This window comes from Podarcis melisellensis (genome assembly GCF_964234715.1).
Source record: "Podarcis melisellensis genome assembly, chromosome: 3".
Classification (NCBI taxonomy): domain Eukaryota; kingdom Metazoa; phylum Chordata; class Lepidosauria; order Squamata; family Lacertidae; genus Podarcis; species Podarcis melisellensis.
The window spans coordinates 53,538,600-53,556,430 of NC_138530.1; the positions used below are offsets into that span (position 1 = coordinate 53,538,600).

General features: G+C 41.8%; 1 protein-coding gene and 1 long non-coding RNA gene across 4 annotated transcripts in view; one reads left to right on the forward strand and one right to left on the reverse strand.

The window, feature by feature from the left end:
- SYNJ2 (synaptojanin 2) overlaps window positions 1–17,831 on the reverse strand; it is a 52,552-nt gene that overhangs the window by 16,863 nt on the left and 17,858 nt on the right. For 2 of the 3 annotated variants that reach the window (XM_081906779.1, XM_081906781.1), the window contains exons 5-14: window positions 11,099–11,182; window positions 9,668–9,729; window positions 8,167–8,263; window positions 5,296–5,468; window positions 4,957–5,038; window positions 4,516–4,665; window positions 4,265–4,430; window positions 3,245–3,436; window positions 2,033–2,114; window positions 1,201–1,341 (exon numbers count right to left, since the gene is read on the reverse strand). In XM_081906779.1, coding sequence (XP_081762905.1) covers window positions 1,201–1,341; window positions 2,033–2,114; window positions 3,245–3,436; window positions 4,265–4,430; window positions 4,516–4,665; window positions 4,957–5,038; window positions 5,296–5,468; window positions 8,167–8,263; window positions 9,668–9,729; window positions 11,099–11,182 — 1,229 coding nt within the window. The remainder of the gene's footprint in view (window positions 1–1,200; window positions 1,342–2,032; window positions 2,115–3,244; window positions 3,437–4,264; window positions 4,431–4,515; window positions 4,666–4,956; window positions 5,039–5,295; window positions 5,469–8,166; window positions 8,264–9,667; window positions 9,730–11,098; window positions 11,183–17,831) is intronic. The other variant, XM_081906780.1, reaches the window with a different exon arrangement.
- Window positions 5,525–14,220, forward strand: LOC309367564. Its single transcript, XR_014167218.1, has 3 exons — window positions 5,525–7,446; window positions 9,511–9,703; window positions 14,093–14,220. It is a non-coding gene; the product is annotated as an uncharacterized lncRNA (long non-coding RNA).

Here is a 17,831-nt window from a genome sequence, read left to right on the forward strand (position 1 = left end):
CAGGGGGTTGGACTGGATGACCCTTGGGGTCCCTTCCAACGCTACAATTCTATGGCTCCATGACTAGCAAAGAAGGATCCTGTGCAAGCCCTGCCAAAATGAATGAACATGGAAGGTCTGATGCATCTACATGGGCCTTACAAAAGAGAAACTGCCACTACACTGACTTTATCCAGCTCATGAATTTGTTATCTTGACGTGATGTCACAGAACTACACTCCAGGTCTCTCCATCTAACACTTGTGACTGTCCTGTGGCCACACCCTCAACGCCCCTGCATCTGACCCTCCTTGAGTGTTTTTGTCTGGCTGAACTGTGTTTTGAACATTGATAATGCCCCTTGCTTGTGTGTATGAAGGACGGAGCAGGGTGTTTGTGAGTGTGTATATCTGTGTGCATAGCAACTAGCCTAGCATACAAAGGTAGACTTTACATTCATTGCCCTGCCCACTTTCGCCTCTGGCAGCACACTCACCAGTCGTATGTGGCCACTGGGAGATTTCCCAGAATAAAATGCAGCCAACTCCCCTCACCCCAATAAATTTTGACCCATTTTTCACCCATTCAAAACTTCAAAACTCTTAAATCACATTTGGCATAACAGCACTTCTGAACCTGATTTTTTTTGGGGGGGGGGGAGTTTATTAAGCCTTGAAAGAAATATATAGAATTAAACAGAAACATATATATTTTTAATTTTGCTCACATTCCTTTGTTCATTCTGCCATCTATCTAGCCAGCCATATTCAAGATGCATGCCATTAAGCTTGCCCTAAAATATAGTTTCCTTAATGGAGGGCATGTCCAATTTGAAGACTTATCAATAAAGATTCCAAGACTCACTGGTTGTACTCTGTGAATTATTCAAGCAGAATCCAATTCAAAGGGAGCAATTCATCAATCACAATTCCTGCCCATATTCTTTGAAAAAGAATGGAGTTTCCTGCAAGAATTACAGTTGGTAACAGGATCCCAACAGCAGAATCCTTAATTCAGTGGGTCTTACTTGTGGTTAGGATTTCAGGCTCAATCACTGATTATGAAAGTTTCTTTTTTAAAAAAACAACGTGTGTGATGCAAAAGCAGCATGAGCAAGAGTGAGTAAATTCCCACTTAATAATTATTTCCCTTCACTTTCACCAAATTTGCAGTGAAAGAAGACTTCTACTTGCTCCCAGTTCCCCACTGCAGGGGATATACCTGATGAAGGGGACATGGAAAGGTCGTACAAAGATGAAGAGGCAAACACCAACAAGCTGTGCTGATGTCAACAGAATGTATCGATGTGTCCTGGAAAGGGCTTTCTGAAGCTGTTCCCCCCACATCTTCTTATTAGTTGTGCTGCAACAGGTAAACACAAGCATTAATTGCAGCAGCAATTAATTGGATAGGGCATGAAATATTCTTCACTGGATAGAACACAGAGTTAATTCCAGAGCTTATAAATGGCACCTTATTCATAACTCAGGGCTGCATCAGCACTTTATCTAACTATCATGTTCATACAGGATACACTGGTCTTACTCTGCTCCAGAGCCCCTCTGTGTCTCCACCACTTCAGGCAGATAAGACAATAATAGACCAGTTTCTAACAGCGATTCAGAGAAATCAGCATTTTTCATTTCATTCTCTTTCTGCCATGTTTGAAAGGCTGCAAAATCATAGTTATTTATTGCAATGAATAAAGCCCATCTGAGTGTGGTTCACGTATGAATGAACATAACTTGATTATTCAGCACTTGATGATGTTCCATTGAATGAATGAATGAATGCAGTTTCCATTTAAATTTATTGTGCTTGAATTGATTTCAGGTGATATGAAAGATTTATTTGTGGTGATTCATCTTTGAAGGCTCATGCATGCATGACAAATCATCACTTGATGCCAGAGTCAACAGGTGATAAGCATGCATATGTGAACCAGCTATTAGCATTGTGTGGATTATGCACGCACCACTACACAGAGTATAAGCAACTATGTCAATATATGATATGGAGTATAATACAGTTAAATAGCTCAGTTTAAGCATACCTAGCATTCACAATATTCCCAGCATTTAATTCTACCATCTCTTCAAATCCCACGGCAAATATGTCGGCCGGACAATGGTCATCTATGGTAACAGGAGGGGGCGGGGAAGAACACATACAAAAGTGAGTTGATGCTTTGTGAGTATGTTTCCTTTCCTAATGTAAAAACAAAATAAACCATGGTTGTTAACCATGGTTAAGTGATTTCAATGGTTAGCCGGTCAAGCTGAGAGAGTATGTGAGAGACACTAGTGCATTATGCTTGCTTTCTGTAGGCACAGATGCGCATACCCAGCTTTTAGTAAAAATGCCCACTCACCCACAATGCAAGCAAGTATGATTCTAGAACAGAACAGGGTTCTTCATCAATGGGTTTCCATGTGTCACTGGACTGCATCTTCCATAAACCCCAGCTAGCTTAGTCACTGATTAGGGATGATGGGAGTTATAGTCCAATAGCCTGTCGCCCAAGGTTGCAGAACACTGCCATAGAGAAAGGCAACAGAACTCACAAAGCCCAGTATTATTTCCCATGTGGAGCTTTGGCTTTTTCTGTGGTGGAATGCTTCCCTCTATTATTATACTGTATATGATAATCCTAATATTGACTTAGATTTTCAAATATTGTTCACACATGCATGTTCATCACAGAATCCCCCTTTCAGACTTTTCTACCAATCAGGGGGTGAAATTCTGTGTTGTGCTCTTCCAAACAATCCATCTACACAAACATTGTGGCTTACCAGGCGGAAAGATTCCTCCCCCTCCACTCTTCTAGGGGTTCTCCTGAACCCCAAAACCAATTTTGGGAAAAGGGGAAGACCCATTGCACAAATGGAAGTCTTTGTACAGGGTTTCCAGGGCTGATTAGGTGAATCCCACCTAAGGAGTGCCTTAAATGTGAACCAAATTCCAGCTTTTCAGATAGGATGGAAGTATCTTTGACCACCGAGGGGTAAAAATTAAAAGTCCCTCACTTTGAGTGGAAAATATACAAATGCTGCATTTTCAGACTTCTCTATTAACCACATTATCTTGGATTATTTATGAACAAAACTAGGTTTCTAGGTTGTGTGCAAGTACCCTAACAATTTTAATGCCCCACAAACTGAGTTAGAACAAATACAAACACAGATACATATGTATGCTTATATGCAGGAATACGATATGTGTGTATGTAAGCACAAATACGCTTGTCACTGCATGACAATACCTTGAAATTCTGAAACACCAGAAAGCTTCGGGGAATCCAGTAACCAATCTGTTAACTCGCTGGTACCAAGGATATTGCTCTTAAACTGTTTGCCTCCATTTACATTCCAAGTCCCCATAGCAACACGAATTCTCTTGAAGTTTGTGAATTCAAACTGATGCTCTGACATGGCTTTCAAAATGCTAGGGGTCACTGATGGAAAGAAGGGGGGGAAAGGGGAGTAGGATTTCTGCCATGAAATAAAACGGACCATATGAATCATCAGAATACCAACATCTCTCCTGATCATTGCTTTTGTTGGCATGCCTTAAATCACTAGGGATAAACATTTCAGGCTATGCCACAAGCCACAAGTGATGCTCTTCCTCACAGTTCATAAGCAGGAAGATGAACGGTTCAGGAGCAACTGGGCAGCTTATGAGGAAACGTTAAGAAGGCATTAGTGCTCATCTGCTGTTGGGCATTTTGCAGACTGACAGCGCAATCCTATGCATGTTCACTCAGAGGTAAACTTCTATTGTGTTCAGCAATAGAAATACACACAGAATTGCAACCCGAGAATCCAAACCAACCTATATCTATTTTTGTTCTCATGCACATAGTTGTATTATTTTAACAAGTTTTAAAAGACATAATTAATAGGAGTATGAAACTACTGAAATGTATATAAATGATAACTATAAATAATTTAAATTAAAAAAGAGGGTGAAGACATGAGTATGGGTCTTTTAATTGGCGGCCCCTAAATGGTGGAATGCCTTCCCCTGGCACCATCACTAGCTGTTTTTAGGCACCAGGCGAAACATTCTTATTCATCTAGGCCTTTGAATTTTTATTTTAGTGGGGTTGGGTGGAGTTGGATCTGTCTTATCTGTCTTTCTGTCATGGGGCAGAGTTGGAACTGTCTGCCTGTCTACCTATCTTTTACATATACTATTTTCATTGACTTTTGTCTGAGCTGCAGCTGCTAATTACTTTACTTACCAATACCAAAAATAGTCAGAGCTAATTCTTACTTACTCAGCAATGCCGTGTGGTCCATGAGCATCCTCTCCTTTTCCGCTTGCTCTTCACTGTAGAAATCACCCATAAGCAGCAAGTCAATGGCTTCCTGTTTCACACCATCAAAAAAGTTTGACTGGATTGTCCGTGACACTGAGCGCGCCCCGTCCTTGAACTTCCCAACCTATATAACAAAAGGATTAATAGCATTCATTTAACTCACAGCCACAGCTTCCAAGAATATGACGATTATCACTTCTCTCCTCTACCTTAGCTTTTCCATCCAAGGCACGGCTGCCTGTAAAAATCCTACTTAGGTTGTGTCCATTGAGGGCCCACATTGCTTTATAAGACTCCAGGAAACGTTCAACTATAGGCTTGGAGTTTAATCCCAGGCTCTCTAGCTGAGTGAACAGAACCTGGATGAGAAAAAAGAGGAATAAGCCCGAGAGAAACAGATAAGATCACCGCCCTCATCAAAAACTTGCTGCTGGTTGTTACATTAAGGATTTTGTTCAGGATATTGATCTCAAAGCATAAGAAAGAGCCCTGCTGGATCTGACCAAAGAGTCAAGCTTCCTGTCCTCACTTTGGCAAACCAGATACGTATGAGAAAGACACAATCTTTCACCTTTTCACAAGATTGACATAATGCAGGCATGAAAAACAGGGGGAAAGCATTCCTGTAAAATGTCTGGTGAATCACTCACCTCAAGTGCTATGAAGGACTGAACGGTGTTAGTTCGAGCCAGACAATCCAGGCAGTTGGTTCGCAAGGTACCCATCTGTTGACTTCAAAAATCAAGTCAAAGAATGAAATGATTTAGCATTCCCACAAATCCCAAAAAACAACTACCTTCTAAACACCTGCTGAAAAGGGAAGAAGGGAAGAAGCAGATACATAAATATGTAGAGTTGGGTTGTTTACTGTTAGCTTTCTTTGCCCCAATCCAATGAGGATGCAACCTTCCATATGCAGAGTCAATGCACATCTGGAAGCTCGAAAAGGAAAGCACAAGCAATTGGTATCAAAGGGTTAAGACACTCACCGGAAACCTGCATGCTCGCCCTTGGTGAAGATGCCTAATTCTTCCCAATGCAACTTCAGCTGAGGCCCCAGCAAATTCTCAAGCTTCTCCATTTTCCCACCTTTTCCAAACTGGTGGTAATCAAAATTAATCATGGGTGTATCTCCTGCATGGGATGATGCCCAGAGCAACTTCTAATTGCAAAGGAAAGGGACAGAGAGAAAAAAACTTTTTGCATTCATCATTTGCAGAAAAATATATATGATAATATGCACTGAACTGCTGTTGAACCATTTATACCTAATCATGATGCTAAGTTGTAAATTCAACAATATTCACTGCATATTTTAAAATTCAATTCCCTTAGGTGTTGTTGTTGCACTAATCAGTACTGCTCAGTACTGCTCAATTTATAACCAAAACTAAGGGCTCAGTTACACTGTGTGGGCCTTTGTCCCACACATCATGTGTCGGCCACATGATGTCACATAAAGTATTAGTATGTAGTTGTGTGTTGTCAGAATACAGCTTCATGCCAATATGTATTTTGTACTCATAACCTAAATGCCCATTTCAAAGTCTCTCCTATGGATTGGGAGATATGACAGAGAATAAAAATTACACCTCCCCACAAAAGGGCATGAAATAATGCAAAAAATAAAAATAAAGCTGTGATCCAGTTCACTATACCAGCTTGAAAGTACGAATAATAACACATACTCAGGGTGCAATCCTGTGCTGAAGATATCTGAAGTGAGAGGCCATAGAATTCAAAGGAAGCTCTGCTACCTTAGCAAGAATGCAAGATTTGCTGCTGCCCTCCCAAAAAAAAAATACCAGCAGAAAACACTCCAGGTGCACTGTCAGAAAGCCACATGAGGCAAAGTGCTTATACAGTACATTTATTTAGTGTTTCTATCCTGCCTTTTAAGCTGCATTGCATATAGGGAGAGGTATTGATGCAAATGTTTCAGATTGAGATATTAAACATGGCTGCATTCTTGCTTCCTGTGTTTGCTCACTTAGAACTATTATCAAGCTCATTTCAAAGTTCAAATGGCCAAGTTCCAAAATAAATTCAGAAGAAGAGGTGCTTCAGGCACTGGCGGTGTTAAGAACTGCTTATAACTAGAGGAAAGTCATGCTTCCACAGTCTGTTACTGCCGTTGGATCTGTTTCTTTGGTAACTGCCCACACTTCAGTGACTATTTACAGACAGCTGCATGAGGAAGCATACTTGGGAAGATATCAGACTAAACCATTACTATCTCAGCATGAATCATTGTTCAAAGTATTGTGCCCAATTGTGCAGCTGGGCTACTCATTAACATTACAGAGAAATGACAAATTATCATCTCTAACAGGAATTACAGGTGATACTGAGAGGGAGGATAGAACCTAACAGGGGAACAATACTGACAATGAACTTCAATGCACAGTGGGAGTTTGTGAGGGAGAAGAAGTGGAACCACCTGAGGGCTCAGTCCATGCTCATACCTCAACTTCCTCTCCCCATGGGGAAGAAAGTAGAGACTGTAGTGCCTGTATAAATTTTATGGGATGAATGAATGAGGGTTTGGCCAGCATCAGTTGTAGTGGCTGGAGCAGAGTGCCCAGTCTTGATCAACAGGCATTGATCTTTGATCAACTTGCTTGTGAGGAACAGTGTCTCCCCCTTGGAGAAGGAGGGAGATACAGCTCAGACACAGCACAGCATCACGTATTTTTGCAAACCACTTAGAGGTTTCATTACAATCAAGTGGTATATCAAAACAATATCAATTGTTAAATATATATTTCTTAATAAAAGGAGGGGGACTTCAGGTCCACCTGGGGTTCCAATTTGAGTCCAATAAATCATTTATTCTAAACTGTGCCCACCTGTGACTTAGGTGACATCACAGTGATGGGCAGGTAATGTCACGTGGTGGGTAACAGTGGAGGTGGCATATGGCTGTGTGCCCTAGTTCACTGTGGGAAGCCAGCATGGACAATGATCACATTGAACACATCCTGCTCTGTGTGATTCTGTGAGAGAGTCTCCTGCAGGGAATGCCTCTGCATACCAGAAAGAAGCCTGCAGAAAGCAGGATTGAACTCCCCTTGCAACAGCTGTTGTGTGGGGAGTTGAAATCTGTTCATTATCTCCCTGTACCTGCCAACTCTTAACAGGTGGGCAAAACTACCTATGGGTCAAAGTTTGCCTGCAGGGGGGAAGGAGATAAAAGATCTGGCTTGCCAGGTCAAAAAGGTTCCTCAGGTCTGTCATAGAGCAAGGAGGCTGTTGGGTGGGAAGATAAGAGACAATTGCAGTAGTTAAGGGCATGTGTTCCTCTTTCTTTTCTCAGTGACAAATATGGTTGGAATTTCAATGGCATACTGCTATTTAATTTTTAAAATATTTTAAATACCATTTATATGATCTGGCAATCTCTGATTTAAGTGGAAATATCCTTCCTTTGGAAATGTTGATGATTTTCAAAAGAACTGATTTTTAAAATATTTTATTTAACAGGATTTATCATCAGCAGTTATATAAAATATAGCATGCAAGTTAAAATTATCTATAAAACCCAGGTGTTAAAAATCAAGCTAAGTCAATGTTTTCCAAAATAAAATCAGAAATTTTAAAAGCATAAATTGTAAAATAAAATAGCATATTAAAATACATGTCAAATTTACATGTCTGTATAGGCTTAATTAACCAAGAATGGTTTGGTTTATCCGTTTAACTGATGTGCTTACAATGACATTTACAACTGACATTGTGATGGTAATTGCAAGGCTGGACAGGAATGTCTTTCTAGCAAACATTCATACATACAAACTTTATGAAGTCTCCCAAGAATCCCAGTTATACTAAACAAACATGTCTTTGCTCTTTGTTTTTACCTTGAAAGCCCTGTTGAGGACGTCCTCTCCTCCTTTGCTTCCTAACAGGTTAACAATCACTTGTTTACCATATTGTTCTTTCATGAGCATTATATGCCTGCAAAAGTAGAAACAGATTGCTTTGGTTTCATAAATATTCGACATGATCTCGGGTGAAATCTACCCTACTAACATTTCCACAATCTACTGATTGTGGAAATGTTTTTTTAAAAAAAATCGTTTTGAAAAATGCATTGAATTTGCTATAGCTCACAGTTGCCATCTGGCGTCACAGTTGTATATTGCACTTTACAACACATTCAAAATATTTTATTTGCAGCTGTATAGCTGAGTCCTAGAACTCTTCTTAAAACACATAATGAGGAGCAGGGACGGCCTTAAAAACACACAACTTTCTCTGAGAAGCATTACAATAAACTAATTCCCTCCTATATCACCTGAGTTGCTCTACCTGTAGGATCTTCATCTATTTCAATTGCCGTTCACCACTCTTTGCACACAGCCTTCTGCCATTTACTTGGCTTTAGTAGTTCCTAAGAGGTTGTGCAAATGCAAGAACAGCTTATTATACAGGTGGGGGTGGGGAAAATCTACTAGTCTTCAAAACCAACTGTGCAATAAAGGTAGCAAATGCACAGTTAACTCTTTTTTTGGGGGGGGTGGCAGATCAAGATATCTTCCTTCCTTTTTTTGTTCCAACTGGGGAGCGGGATGGGTGGGTTTGCAAGCATATGTGTGCATACTATACAAGTGTTTGGCATGTGGTATGTATATGCATGCTGTGTGTGCCGTATGTGTTCACAGTGAGAGTTGCATGTGCACCAGCTCCAGCCAAACCCAAAACCTACTTCTCATTTGGCCCCACCTGTCACTTAGTATGTGTACCTTTGGGAGACGAGGGTTAGACTAAAAAAAGGTTTCCTAACGCCAGACCTAAACTCTGATTAAGACAATAATTTCAATAAGCCTAGTAGCGTTACCGTCTTCAGATGTAGCAGCCACAATGCAGACAGCTTCTTTTTCTCCTTAGTGACATTTTTCTCCCTGACATTTGTCCCTGCTTCACAGCCAGATGCTGGCATAATGACCAGCAGCAGTTTCTGAACAAGAGGGAAGTGGAGAGCAACATGCTGACCCCACAGCCAGTATTTGATCCCTTATATATGGTTAGCTCAGCTGGTTAGAGCCTGGTGCTGACGACACGCCATGGTTGCAGGTTCGATCCCCATATGGACCAGCTGCATATTCCTGCATTGCAGGGGGCTGGACTACCCGATCCACAGGATCCCTTCCAACTCTACAATTCTATCATTCTATGGTTAAGTGTTATGTCTGTACTTGTAGGGATTCAACCAAAAAGCTTCTCATAAAAAGGTGAGTTTTGAAGTGGGATTTGAAAGAAGAAAGATGTGACACCATGAAGATGTTCTGGGAAACCCTGGAATGCAAACAGTAACATCTGATTTTACTGAGTTATCAGCAGCGTCGCAATTAAACCTACTTGTCAAAAGCAGGAGCATTAGCTTCCAGGCCTCTGGTGAGTTTTAGATGATGGGAGCCAACCTAAGTGGATAACAATGAAAATAATAGAAAGCAATAATTTTAAATGTGAGTCACTAGATGTCTCCCTTTTTCATTCAAAGAAAATGTCCCTTTATTATCTCTTAGCAACCACACTGCCACCCCCATATGGCACTCAAAGCACAAATTTTATTAGCAAACAACACTGACAAATGAATGCAAAATCCTATTAACACCCAGTGAATGGCTATGGGTTCACCTTGCCCAGAATCCTCTATCTAACTGACCCTCCAGTTGTCAAGGTGAGTTTCCTTTGGGCCACCGATAAATATAACAGGCATAGCTGCTGAGGGAAACACCACTGTATTCATTGCATTCTTGAATCTGTCCCTAACTCACATTCCAGAGCTCATGTAAGCATCTATTCTGCACATACACAGATATAACTGCTGTCTTAAAGCACAGGCCATGCCTGAACCACTGCAGTTAAAAAATAAACAAGCAGAAAGAATCAGCTTATAAAAAATATTTGAGCTTACAAAAACAAACAGGTCCAGTTTTGAATAATCAATATTTTTTTAATATACATATTAAGTTTCAAGTTAACAGCTTTTTTGTATAAACCACACCATATGATCCTCCAGAGTGATACAGAGATGGAGCCATTCATGATTCAAATAAAGGAGTTATTCTCTAAAAACAGTTTTGATGCAAGCTGTACGCACCCATTTCAGGTTGTGGCTGACAAAACTCTGCTTTTGTTGCCTCCCTTTGTCATAGCCAATAGTGCTAGACAGTGGCCTTTATAAGAAGCACTGCATCACAGCACATAAGTTTTGTTTTGTTTTTTTAAAAAAACACAACCTCAAATCTCAGCACCTTGAATATTAATGTCTCCAATGTTGGCATAGCAACTTTCAAAGTTACCTTAACCACAGCATCAGGCCTCTTTGACATCTCAGGGGCTGTAAGATAGATCACGTCTCTCTCTACAAGGTCAGAGACAGAGCACCAATAATGGAGAGGGAGATGGGTATTTCCTCCCTGCAACTGGACCCTTGGATGTCCTGGCCCAGTTGATGCCAGAACTCCAACCATCAGTAGGGCCAAAAGGTGGTATGCCAAGGGAGGACCAGGAAGCAGCTTAGATTCAAAGACATCACACCCAGAACCAGGGAGAAAGACAGACATGTTCAGCAGCCCCTCTAACTCTTTATTTTATTCCCATTAATCCCAGTGGGAAGGAAGCTCTTAAATAATAACTAATCAAAGTGCAAAAAAAGGATGGATAACATTCCTCTGTTCTTGCTTCTGCCTTGACGCTTGGCAGGGCATTTGATATGGTGGTTAAACAGCCTTCAATCCCTCCTCTCGCCTTGGGATTGCAGCCTTAGTGATTTTTGCTATTTACCTGTAGCCCAGGTTGCTCCCAAAATAGTGGAACTGAGCCTCTGATTTGAACAAAGGAAGAAACATCATTGTCCAAATAGATAGTCTACAGAAACAAAAGAGATAAAGCATATTCAGATCAATGCAATTTTTTTGGCCATTTCTCAACTATGTGTATGACTATATTGATTGAAATGCAAAGCTAGGTATCACTTCAGCTTGAATGTGAGGTATCTTCAGGTTGTTGTTTTTTTAAAAAATGGCAAAAATACATGGGAAATAAGACATCTATTTGGACCAAAGAAAAGAATATGTGCTATTTAGACAACTGGACAGATTTGAACAGCTAACTTGCTGTTGATATGACAAGATGGCCAGTCTTTCAACATTAGGGTTTATGCATGTTTAATAGTTGGATGAATGAGAAAGCTTTGGCTGAGGAAGATTTTCAAATCCCTCAGACTGCAATACAGGAATTTCACTGGCTGCAATGCCCTCTTATATGCAAATACTAAAGGTACATGAGTCCTAAGGTTAAAAGTCTAGTTATTCTAAAATTTAATATAGATTATTATTTTTAAAAATATTAGCTACCCCTGATACATACATGCACGCAGGCACAATCTCTCTTCTCTCCTGCCCCCCCCATCCCCGGAAATGTCACACATATTAGGACCACTCTTGGGTAGCGGTAAGTGGTTGTATTAGCTACACTTACAACACTTACTAATTTTTGTTAATCACACATTGTGCCTTGGCAACATGTTAAGTAGCAAAAAGTCTGAGGACCATCAGGGAAACAAAATAGTTGGGCTGACTAACTTGGTATTCATCTCCTTTCCCAAGATGAATTCACTATTTTTCTTCCCCTCCCTAACCACTTTTATTTTTGTGATGATCTGTAAAAAAATTTTTTTATCTCAGAACGAACAGTATCACCAATACTTATTTATTTACTACATTTATACCCGCCTTTCATCCAGGGAGTTCAGGTAGTGTATACACTTCTCCATTTTATCCTAACAACAACCCTGTAAGGTAGGTTACGGCTGAGAGATTCTGACAGACCCAAGGTCACTTGGCGGCCTTCACCACACTGGTTGTATGGATGGATGGCTGTGAGTGCCTGTGTCTTTGCCTCCCCCAGTACCCATATCCAATTTTAGGCCAGCAAAAAGCCGAGATGAAGCTTCGGATAGCAAGGCACGGCCCTGGAAAGAACAGCACAATGGCAAACTTAACAGCGTTGGCCTATATTTAGCAATTACATCCTGGCCCGTTTCCACCTGCGATATATAATAGTGGTGTCATTGTTCATCACAATGAGCTTTCAGCAAAGAAAGGGTATCAGACAAGTCACCCAAGAGCCTTCTTTTATAAGCACGCTGCAATGCTCAGGATGAAGGCAGACAGCTGGATCAGCACCAATGCCCACAGGGGAAATGTGAACACAAGGACCATCACTGGTTTGAACAGTATAACTGCACTTAATTAATGGAGTTCATGAATATGGTGGATGCCAGAGTGCTCATGATGGGCAAGTCCCATCTCATCAAGGGAATTTTCTATTTCCTTCCTTTTAATAAGCATACTATGAGAAAATGCCCAGGACCACACACAAGTTTGTGCTCTGTTCTGACCACTGAAGCAGCTCCAAATATTACAACGGCTGCTGTAATCCCAGCTGCTGCTGAAGCAGCATTTCCCCACAGCAGATATGTAACATGTGCACATCATGCACAAGTGAACACCCGTCTTTTGCACACTTTAAATGCCTTTTTTAAAAGTGATGGGAAAGGTAGAAATGGCTAAATCAAACACTTCTTTGGGCACATGGGTCACACTGAACAAACTAAATGCCTTAAGTGGAGGCAGGGGGGAAGAAAGGGAGGGGAATATGAATTAATTTATATTTTTCTGTAAGAAATCCCACAAAGAGAATCCCATTCTTCCCCTGTGTCATATGCCACAGAAGGAAAACTTTAGTCTCTTTCTGGAGATATGAAAAAGAATGTGAAAGAATCTACGAATAGATCTGGAAGCTGCTTGCCTTAGGAGGCTGCTAGGTCTATTTGCTCAGTATTGTCAACACTATCTAGCAGGTGCTCTCCAGGGTTTTCAGACAAGAGAGCCAGTGTGGTGTAGTGGATAAGGGTCTCGTAATCTGGGGAACTGGGTTCACGTCTCCGCTCCTCCACATGCAGCTACTGGGTGACCTTGGGCTAGTCACACTTCTTTGAAGTCTCTCAGCCCCACTCACCTCACAGACTGTTTGTTGTGGGGGAGGAAGGGAAAGGAGAATGTTAGCTGCTTTGAGACTCCTTCGGGTAGTGATAACGCAGGATATCAAATCCGAAACTCCAAGAGTCTTTCCCAGCAAATCCTACCTAGAGATGCCAGAGATGGAACCTGGGTCTTTCAGCATGCAAACCAAGTGCCTTACTGCAGTACCCTGAGTAGGAAAATGGCACTCTTCCCCAGCAGCGTAGCTAGCCGCTCGGGTGCCTGGTGCAGGGGCATGTCCTGGAGCCGGGGGTGGGATGATCTGCCCATGGGAGTGGGGTGAGCCTCTCTGACACCTCCCCCTCAGCTGTAGGGCAGCTGAGGGAGAGGCAGTAGGCGTTTCAGGCAGTGCAGAACCTACAGGAGTCACCACGTCACTCCTAAATAATGTCGTGAGCCCATTTTTAAAAAACCTCATTTTGTCACACACACCCCATTGATGACACCCAGGGCAGACCACACCCCCAGCACCCCCTTCCTCTGCCACTGCTCTTCCCTCTCCCCACCCCACCCCCAGCAGCCCCAATTTCATATGACCTGCACCCTGGTTGTCAAATGCCTCCCCACCCTAACTTCTTTCAGTTCTCAGTCTTGCTGTTTTGTGTGTTCCTGCTAGTTTTATCAGGCTTGTAAACTAAAATGGCCAAATAAGTTAAAACGTTAAGTGTTGGCTTCAGTTTAGAAAGCAAAAAGACTTGAAATAGGTTTGTTTTCTTTTCTTCGCCTGTTGCAGTGAGTCATTTCCAGCCACCAAAAAAAGAAAAAAAAGAAGAGATGACTCATAGCCAAGCTGAAATGCCAGAAGGCTAACTCAGTGGGAGACAAAGGAATACCATTTATGTATAAAAGAGCTGCCTGGAGATAAAGCTAATTGTTTCTTTCTCTCCTGAAACAAGGGGAAAATGTCAGAACTAATGCAATGTAAAGGGGTCAGAGAGCCTTCCCTCAGCATCCAGGTTCCTGGGGTGCCATTTATTCATGAAAGAGAAGAGCCAGCATGTCATTATGAAGCAAGTGGAAACAATTTTTTCTCCACTGAATTAGAAGCAGCCAAGTTATTACTTCATCACTGATTATCCAGTAGTCTGCTAAGTAAGCAGGAGAGATTTTCCTCCTAGGCTTGTGCATTCCAAACTGGACTGGATTTCAGCCATTCTGAGGTGCAGCCCTGTTTGGAAAGAGTGCAGCGGCTGCAAGTGATGCATATATAAGTGAATGAGAAAGAGGCTGGTGGGGGGGGGGGGAGGTGGTGACTTCACCCAATGCCTCTTCTGCTAGTTCCAGAGAGAACGATTCTCGCTAACTCTATCTAGTTTCCTTCTCTCAGCTTAATATTTAGGGCATGTTTTGGGTGTGTTTTAAGCCAGAATGCCAGCTATCGCTACCACATGGATACATGCCACTTCCCAATATCAGCATTAGAAAAAGCGTTTCTGCCGACTCTTTAGGTGACCTGATAAGACTGATAAGGGTGACCCATACATTTCCCAGATCTATGTTTACAAGAGGATAGCAAGTGCAGATTTATTTTTCTTCTGGGTCTGCATAAATAACCATCTCATACCTATCAACTATCACTCTCTGCCAAGGAAGTGGGGCAAGCAGTAATGTGAGCATACCCTAATAGTCACTGCCCCATGTGCAGATGAGAGCTTCACTAGTAGAGTTTCTGGGGAGAGTCAAAGGATGGGAAACAAAAAAAGTAAACAAATAAGTTAATGCAAAAACAATGTAAATATGTGGCTAGAAATGGGGGGGGGGGAGGAATGACCTCACTGCATTTTAATCTGTTTATATGAATACCCCCCCTAGACAATATGGAGCCAATTATCATGTTTTGATAGCCTAGTTCCAGAATGACCACATGATTAAGTCGCCAGTTACAAGAGATTCAATATCTTCACTTCTTCCAAAATTTAAGTCATGTCGTTCCTGTAGCAGTGATCCAGGTTAAAAATGGAGCTCATTACTATTTCTAAAGTAAAATTTATATTCCATATTAAAGTGACTGAATGAAGTTCCATGGAACAAAAATACAGAGCTCCATTATTCACTCAAGTGCACTGAGCAGCAAAGGCATAATCACTCCTTTTTCTCCATGCCCTTTTTCCAGTTTCAAATATCTCCTAACATAAATATAAGGATAAATTGAATCTATAAAGGAAGCAATGCTTTCCAGCAGTGGTGGGGAACCTCTGGCCTGCAAACCTTATTAAGACTGGCAGGCCTCTGCATTTGGCCTGCAAGGCCATTTTGGTCAAGCCGTGCCCACCTGCCCTACATATATATGGCATCAGGTGAGGAGCAGGTTAAGATGCAGCTCTATGCTGATTACAAAGCCTTGTGCCCTTGCAAGTGTGTCTGTGAAGTGTCAGTGTTTGCAAAGGTACAGAGTTTCGTAGGCTCTGCCCATCAGCTGATGGGCACAGCTTGCAAAACATTATGCCTTTCCCCACATTATTTGATTTTAAACCATGTGGGCAAAGGAAAATGCTTCAGGTGATGTCATGGTGACATCAGGTAAATGACAGGTGAATGGTCCACAGGGGACAGATCACTGCAGCATCCAGCCCCCCACCCACAGCAAACTGGAAATGATTCTCCATCTCTGCTCGGCAATCATTCTCAAGCTTCAGCAAACAATTGCTAATCCTTTTGGTCTGTCCTCAATTGTCCAACATTGAGCTTCTTTGCATAGCCTTGGCTTCAACTATTATGAGAGAGGGAGAAAAATGCAACTGATAGCTGCCAACAGCCTTATCCTTCATGAGGATGCTTAGCCTTCAAGGCTGATACAATGGCGAGTTGGACAATGAACATGAGAAATCCCTTGCAGAAATCCAACGCTTCTATACAATTTTTAACCCCTGAAGAGAAGTGCAGGTGTTCTTGCAATGTGACAATAGTGATACCCGACAGTATGCAAGCTATATTTCAGTCACTGTATCCCAGGCAACAGGAGCCTTAACGCTGAAAATCATTGTCAGCTCCCTTCCTCCTACTCTGCTCCAGGCCTCAAATTATCTTAGCATCATATAAACAGTGTTTTTATTTGACTTGTCTTATACTGTATGAACATTAGCATGCACAGAAGAAATCATGTTCGCTACATAACTTAAAAAGAGAGAAAATAATAATGCCGAGATCCCCATAACATTATCAAGGCTAAGAGCCAGGCAGGTGTAGAGGTTAGAGTGTTGGACCAGGGACCAGAGAGACCAGGGACTGAATCTGCACTCGGGCATGAAGCTCACTGGGTGACCTTGTGGGAGCCGCAATGTCTCAGCCCAGCCTACCTCACAGGGTTGTTGCAAGGATAAAATGGGGAGGGGAAAGAACCATGTATGTCACCTTGAGCTCCTGGGAGAAAAGGTGGGATACAAATGTAGGGAATAATAAATAACTAAAACTGTCTGGAAAATTAAAAAAGCTACTTTAATGTACATGCAGCCTGCAACCCATAAGTCAGGCACTAGTAGAACAAGATTCCATGCGCTCTTTTTCCCTTTTGCAAAATGATTAAGTATGTTGTATGAATATTGGTACAGTTTGCCTTTTATATGCAAGCATTTGAATAAAAAGTTGTTTATGATGCCAGTAAGGTCTATAAAATCAGCACGTTGTGATTAAAGTTATCACCTGTCCTTTTGAGTAGAGCGACATACAAAACGACATGTTAGCTCCTCATCCATCATAACAAGAAAGCCATTCCTCACAAAAGAATGTATTTCTTAGCCATTAGAAACAGTGGCGTAGCATGGGGGTGCAGGGGGGGCCGGCCGCACCGGGCGCAACATCTGGGGGTTAGGGTTAGGGGGCGCAAATCCACGGGTTAGGGGGCGCAAATTACTTGCCTTGCCCTGGGTGCTGACAACCCACGCTACGCCACTGATTAGAAATAAAATGGTATGGTGCTGCCAGTCCTTTCTGTTTTGCTTTCTTGCATTGTTTGTTGAAAGGCTTTTCATAGGCCACAAGTCCAACAAACATAGGTGCCATTTGGATCTCAAGGTTGTGGGTTCAAGCCTCACGTTGGGCAAAAGATTCCTGCATTGCAGGGGCTTGGCCTAGATGACCCTCATGGTCCCCTCCAACTCTACAATTCTATGATTCTATTATAATTCTTCAGTTTCCATAACAATGCTAAGGAAATGTCTAGTATCCTTCCCAGTTTTTCTCTTTAAGACAGTAGGTGCATGAACATCACTCGACAGCTTCATTTTTAGTGAGTAGCATTTCAATCCCGGATCAGCAAAACTACCCCTTGCCAGAGTTCCCCAACAGTGCATTTTCTCTCTTACTTTTACCCCCCCCCCCGAAACAACTATCCATCTTCTAGCACACTGCATACCACAGCATCATTTCTTATGCAGATGGTATCTCAATAGCTAGATACCAAAAGGAACATTTAGACAGAGCTTAAGTATAAGCTAACTAGAGATCTGTCCTCCCTGACACACTACCCCAGTTTG